Raw genomic sequence first — 6,506 nt, 5'->3', positions numbered from 1 at the left:
AGGGAGAGAGAGGGAGAGATACCGGCAGATAATGGCATACCTGAGAGACAGAGGGGGAGAGGGGGAGGGCGTGTGGGGAAAGGATGTCTGTGTCTGTAGGATGGTTACCTGACTGTCTGTTACCCAACTGTCTGTCTGTCTGACTGTTACCCGACTGACTGACTGCTACACATCTGTCTGTCTGTCTGACTGTTACCGGACTGACTGACTGCTACCCATCTGTGTGTCTGACTGTTACCTGACTGTCTGACTGTTACCCGTCTGTCCATCGGCAGGAGAAAGAACAGCTCCGAGGTCGCCGACAGGACCGGACACTACCAGATGGGACAGAGTGAGTGGATCTTAGTTTTCATCAGGTTTCAATGATTTAAATGATTTAAATGATGGTGATGGTGTGGTGGTGTTGTCATAGCGATGAAGGTGTACATCGACCCGTTTACCTACGAGGACCCCAACGAGGCAGTGAGGGAGTTTGCCAAAGAGATCGACGCCTCCTTCGTGAAGATAGAGGAGGTGATCGGCGCAGGTAACCCACCTGTCACCTGTGTCTGCTGTAACCAGGTTCAAACTTAGGGCATAAAGAACCTTTTAGGAACCCACAACATTGGTAAACAGCTCCTTTGTTTACATCAGTGGAGAATCTCTGTGGAACATTTTGGCCTGTATCATGCAGAGGGTCGTGGAGAGGCAGATGGGAAACGGGGAGGCAGGGATAGAGAGAGGGGGCAACACTTTGGTGTTGGTGCACGGGCAGTGTGCTCGTGTACACTATTGTGCTGTCGAACCCGCTCAGCTGCCAGTCTTAATCAGATGTTTTAGTTTCATGGAAACCCTAAAACTGAGAGTTTGATAGTGCTGAACCATTTCTGTAGAGTCAAAACACACAAACTTGTATTTAAGTCTGCCAGGTGAGTCTGTGACCTTTGACCTCAGTGGAGAATCTCTGTGGAACATTTTGGCCTGTATCATGCAGAGGGTCGCAAAGAGGCAGATGGGAAACGGGGAGGCAGGGATAGAGAGAGGGGGGCAACACCTTGGTGTTGGTGCACGGGCAGTGTGCACGTGTACACTATTGTGCTGTCAAACCCGCTCGGCTGTCCGGGCGCCTATCAGGAACCTTTCAGATGAATCTAGGAATCTGTATAGTAACTCTGTAAGGAATTTTATAAACTTTAATCAGCCCAGAAATGTTTTTAGGAACCGTTTCATGTTTTTAAGAAAAACCTTGAGAAGCCCTTTGAAGAACTTTTACAGAATCCAGGAACCTTTGGGGAACCTTCTGGAGGATTTCAGAACCATTGTAGTCTAGGGTCTGTGGGACTTATAAGCCTTTTAAGGAGCCTCTTATGGATTTATAACAGCTAGGCTTTTTAGAAATGTCTTAGCACCAAGGAACCTGGACAGGATTTTATTAGGACACAGGAATACGGGAACATTTAGCAGAGACTTATGGGAACTCAGGAGTCTGCTCAGTATCTTGGTGAACTGTTCTAGAAATCCACAGACTAAAGTCTTAATCAGATGTTTTAGTGTCAGGGAAACCCTAAAACTGAGAGTTTGATAGTGCTGAACCATTTCTGTAGAGTCAAAACACATGAACCTGTATTTAAGTCCGCCAGGTGAGTCTGTGACCTTTGACCTCAGAGGCAGAACATTGTTTCCCATCGTCGGGGGAATCTGTGTTCATGCTGTAAAAACATTAACTTGTTCTCCAACATGAATCCTGGTTTATTAGAAGTAAACAGGAGACTGGCTGAACCTGTGTGTAACCAGTGAAACAGTAGTCGTCTCTGGCCGTGACATTAATGGGATGTAACTGGACACCAGCACACCCCACCTGTGTGGGAGTGTTGTGTGAGGTGTGGAAGTGCTGGTATGTGCTGATGAGCCTTAAAGCAACATGACACCACTCCAGTATTAAAACATCAGTCTGGTTTATTGGATCAGAACCAGGCTGGTGTTTGTGGTTCGGCTGGGCTCTGATTGGCTCCTCAAGTTGTTTTTATTGACGGTGTGACCTCATTAGCTGCTGTTGGATGTGGGTTCCTCATGGTTTGGTCCTCGGTGCTCTACCGTTCTCTCTTTAGGGAACTAAATGAACTTCCTGCGTGTCTCGTCTCTTTAGTCTCTCCTGTTCGATTTGCTGAGTCCAGTTCACGATTTAAGGCTCTTTGAAAATCACTACCACATCAGGATTTACCTTTTTTAGTTCAGCAGCTACGGTTTCCATCATAGCTCCAGTTGTTACAGCTGAAAATCATCATAACAACTAATGATGTGGTGTGGACAGATGTTCAGGTTACTGGTCATAAATCTAAAGAAAACCTCCTAACCTACCTGTCCAGGTGAGTCTGGACACGGGTATTAGGTAATGTTGATGGCAACTTAATGACCATAACTCAGGTGAAGTGTTGTGAATCATATTTATTAAAATATCATCAAAAAGCCATATCTGGTCAGACTCACCTGTCCAGGTGAGTCGTAATATTTGGGTACGTTATAACAATTGTATCCTTGATAAGTGCTCAATGTACTTGTCCAGGTGAGTTTGGACAGGTGTGTTCTTTAATTAAGACGATATTTTTATGACCAAACCCTCCGTCCAGGTGAGTTTGGTGAGGTGTGCCGTGGTCGGCTGAGGATTCCGGGCAGGAAGGAGAACTACGTGGCTATCAAGACTCTGAAGGGCGGCTACACGGAGAAGCAGAGGCGGGACTTCCTGTCGGAGGCATCCATCATGGGTCAGTTCCAGCACCCCAACATCATCCACCTGGAGGGTGTCATCACCACTTCCTGTCCTGTCATGATCCTCACCGAGTTCATGGAGAACGGAGCGCTCGACAGCTTCCTGAGGGTGAGACGGGCCCCAATAACAGCTCCACCTCCTTTTGTTTAACCGCATCTCACTGTCGCTATCTGTCTGTCTGTCGGCCTTGTCTGTCTACAGCTGAATGACGGACAGTTCACCACCATCCAGCTGGTGGGGATGCTGCGTGGGATTGCAGCAGGGATGAAGTACCTGTCCGACATGAGCTTTGTCCACCGAGACCTAGCAGCTCGCAACATCCTGGTCAACTCCAACCTGGTCTGCAAGGTGAGACAGTCTGCCTGCGCCGCACTCGTCTACCTGCATCAATTTGAAAACTCCGGAGTGTGGATCAAGTCGAACAGGTGTATGTGTTGCGTTTACAGGTGTCTGACTTTGGTCTTAGCAGATTCCTGACTGAAAACTCTTCGGACCCGACATACACCAGCTCCCTGGTAGGTCAGCTGATAACTAGCGAGTTACTCCCTGATTACCCAGAAGCCCCTTTGTGACAAGCTGCTGTTTGCTCATCAAAGCAGGAAACTTTGTCCACATTACAGAACTTTTACAGACCCAGGATTTACGATCTGCTTAGATCTTGATTTACTGGCCAGCTGCATCTTTCCATTAACTGACTCCGTCTCATTTGTCAGGGAGGGAAGATTCCCATTCGATGGACGGCTCCGGAGGCCATCGCCTACAGGTGAGTGCCAGTACTGCAGGTTTGCAGTAGTAGTCGTCAGTGTGGATGCAAGTATCGGCCAACTGTTAAGTCATTATTTTATTGACTGACTGCAGGAAGTTCACGTCAGCCAGTGACATATGGAGTTACGGCATCGTCATGTGGGAGGTGATGTCATATGGAGAACGACCGTACTGGGACATGAGCAACCAGGATGTGAGTAACAGACACCTATTAAACAGGGACCGTACTGGGACATGAGCAACCAGGACGTGAGTAACAGACACCTATTAAACAGTTTATAGAGGTGCAGTGCAACCGTTCATCCTGAAACAGCAAAACCACCACACAACAACGGAGCTGCAACAAAAATAGGTCGACTTACAAACACGCGTCCAATAAAAGACAAGTCAGGAGTTGAAACAGGTACGATCTGTGCTTCTTTAGCCGTTATGCACCTCAGCGATTCTTAAACCTGAACAAACCATTTAAAACACTGTTTTTAGTGTACAGCATAATGTACTCACTGAAATTGGTTAATATATTAAATTAAAACGTGCCACAGCCTCACGCTGGTGAAGATGGAACTATCAAAGGTTTGATATCAATGAATTGATCACCCAAATAATTGCCAATAATTGATTATTTTTCTGTTAATTGACTGATCATTGTCGGGTCTATAGATGTCTCCACGCACACACACACACACACACACACACATATACAATATATATATAAAAACAGTTTTCCCCTTTTTAGTAGCTGAAAAACACATTTGTATGTAACCGTCTGCACCTGTCTTTCTCTCACCTGTCTCTCTCACCTGTCTCTCCCCTTCAGGTGATTAACGCCATTGAGCAGGACTACCGGCTGCCCCCGCCCCCTGAGTGCCCCGCCTCCCTGCACCAGCTCATGTTGGACTGTTGGCAGAAGGAACGAGCCAACCGGCCGAGGTTCTGCGACGTGGTGGCAGCACTTGATAGGCTGATTCGCAACCCGGCATCCCTGAAGGTGACGCACCCAGAGGCACCGAGGTGAGGCCCAGAACACACCTCGTTAAGGAGAGAGGGAGAGTGTTTGATTGACAGCTGGGGAATTTCATTCATGCACCAGCTGGTGGGTTTGGAGGTCAAAGGTCAGAGACAAAGGCTGGCAGGGCAGCCAGCTGTTTGATTGACAGTTGTTTACACAGACAGAGGTGTTTACACGAGCAGGTGTAGAGCAGTTCATGTTCCTGGAGCAGAGCTCAGGGTGAAGCAGCTTCCTGCCTGCTGTCTGTTTGCCTGCTGTCTGTCTGCCTCCTGTCTGCCTGTCTGTCTGCCTGTCTGCTGCCTGTCTGCTTCCTGTCTGCCTGCTTCCTGTCTGCCTACCTCCTGTCTACCTCTTGCCTGTCTGCCTGCTGCCTGTCTGCCTACCACCTCCTGCCTGGCTGCCTGCTTCCTGTCTGCCTACCTCCTGTCTATCTCCTGCCTGCCTGCCGTCTGTCTGCCTGTTTCTTACCAACCATCCACTGGTTTGATGCAGGTTTTCAGTTCCTGCAAGATAAAACCTGAGGAAATCCTAACCCAGGCCTGCAGCACCTGGTTCGTTCCTACCAACATGTTACATCTTGTTTGTTTAACGGCACAGAAAGTGAAGAGTAAGCCAGCGGTTCACGGTGTCACAGGATCATGTACCGGATGGTTTGTTAGCTCCGAGCAGCTTCCACAGCCACCAGAGAGTCCGGTCCTGGCCGAGCAGCAGACTGACAAGTTCCCCTCTGTTAAATGGAGACTAGTTGTTTTACACTGTGGCTTTAAACAGACGAGATGTAACATGCTAGCAATCTTCAGAGGTGTTGGCAGGTGGGTTGTGTTACCTTTGGGCAGAGACTGGCTAGCCATGACGTGCATTATGGGAAATGTGTTTTTGTAGTTTGGCCCACACCAGGCACATGTGAGGGCTTCAGCTAGAATCAGTCCTGTGATGTTTTCAGTTTCATGGTGCACCAGAATGCTCCAGCCATCTGGTGGTTAATGTGTCTGTGTCCAGTCCAGCAGCTTTATGGAAAGGCAATCCTAAACCAGTGGAATGCTCCTTTAATGTGTAAGAAACCATGTCAAACATCAGTGACATGGATTAGGAGTCTGTGCACTCCATGAACTCACTGCTACAGAAAAGCTTCAAAGTCTCCTCGACGTCTGTTTGTGTGATTAAACTTTCACATGTTTACAGTGAAGAGCCGCAGGTCTGGACCTGCTGATCTGGTCTTGGATGAGTCTCCCTCCCCCATCTCACTCACTCTCATTAATCTTGTCTGTCTTTCAGCCCGTCCCACCCTCTGTTGGACCTGCGAGTGCCCCCTCCCCTGTCAGCCTGCGGCTCGGTGTAGCCATCAAGATGGAGCGATACGAGCAGAGCTTCCTGCAGGCCGGGTTCACCAGCCTGGACATCGTCTCACAGCTCAACACCGAGTGAGATACACCGCACTCACCATTACTTATACATGTGACCGTTTCATCAGGTTTTCAAATACGTTTACAATATGACTTGGTGTATCATTTAATAAACAGCTTGTTTCTCTTTTTTGTCTGTTTCCATAGAGACCTGCTCAGAGTGGGCGTGACCCTCGCAGGCCACCAGAAGAAAATCCTCTCCTCCATTCAGACACTCAGGATACACAAAGCTCCGCCCACCCTGCGCTACTGACCAGTCACGCCAGCTGTCAGGAGGGGAGGAGGGTGGTGCCCCCCCCCCCCCCCCATATTTACTGACCAGTTAACTCTGATCCAGCCAATTAGAACAGCTGACAAATAGCACGACTCTGCCTCCTGATAGAAAGTGCACAGCCAATCAGAGCACTAAATGAGGAGCGTGGGGTTTCTGCTTTTTAAGCTTTATACTGTTTGACTCAGGTGCAACAGGACTCCGCCTACCTTCTTCTAATGACCAATCCTGAACTGGCAGTAGTCAGTCATCGGCCAATGAGCATCCAGCACAGCGAGGACACCAGAGAACAGACCTTTCTATTAGACGCTG

The 6,506-nt window shown here is 48.5% G+C and overlaps 1 protein-coding gene across 1 annotated transcript in view; it reads left to right on the top strand.

The window, feature by feature from the left end:
* Positions 1–6,186, top strand: part of LOC109952430 (ephrin type-B receptor 4-like) — a gene marked incomplete at its 5' end in the record, with an annotated part of 20,232 nt that extends 14,046 nt beyond the window's left edge. Inside the window, 11 exon segments of the mRNA XM_020587500.1 lie at positions 276–331; positions 413–526; positions 2,607–2,854; positions 2,948–3,094; positions 3,193–3,261; positions 3,460–3,509; positions 3,605–3,704; positions 4,329–4,522; positions 5,796–5,854; positions 5,857–5,941; positions 6,071–6,186. Coding sequence (XP_020443156.1) covers positions 276–331; positions 413–526; positions 2,607–2,854; positions 2,948–3,094; positions 3,193–3,261; positions 3,460–3,509; positions 3,605–3,704; positions 4,329–4,522; positions 5,796–5,854; positions 5,857–5,941; positions 6,071–6,176 — 1,228 coding nt within the window.
* Between the last annotated feature and the right edge of the window lie 320 nt (positions 6,187–6,506).

Source organism: Monopterus albus, unplaced genomic scaffold (genome assembly GCF_001952655.1).
Source record: "Monopterus albus unplaced genomic scaffold, M_albus_1.0 scaffold460.1, whole genome shotgun sequence".
Lineage (NCBI taxonomy): Eukaryota > Metazoa > Chordata > Actinopteri > Synbranchiformes > Synbranchidae > Monopterus > Monopterus albus.
The sequence above is the reverse complement of the archived record's forward strand: the minus strand, read 5'-3'. Positions and strand labels throughout refer to the sequence as shown.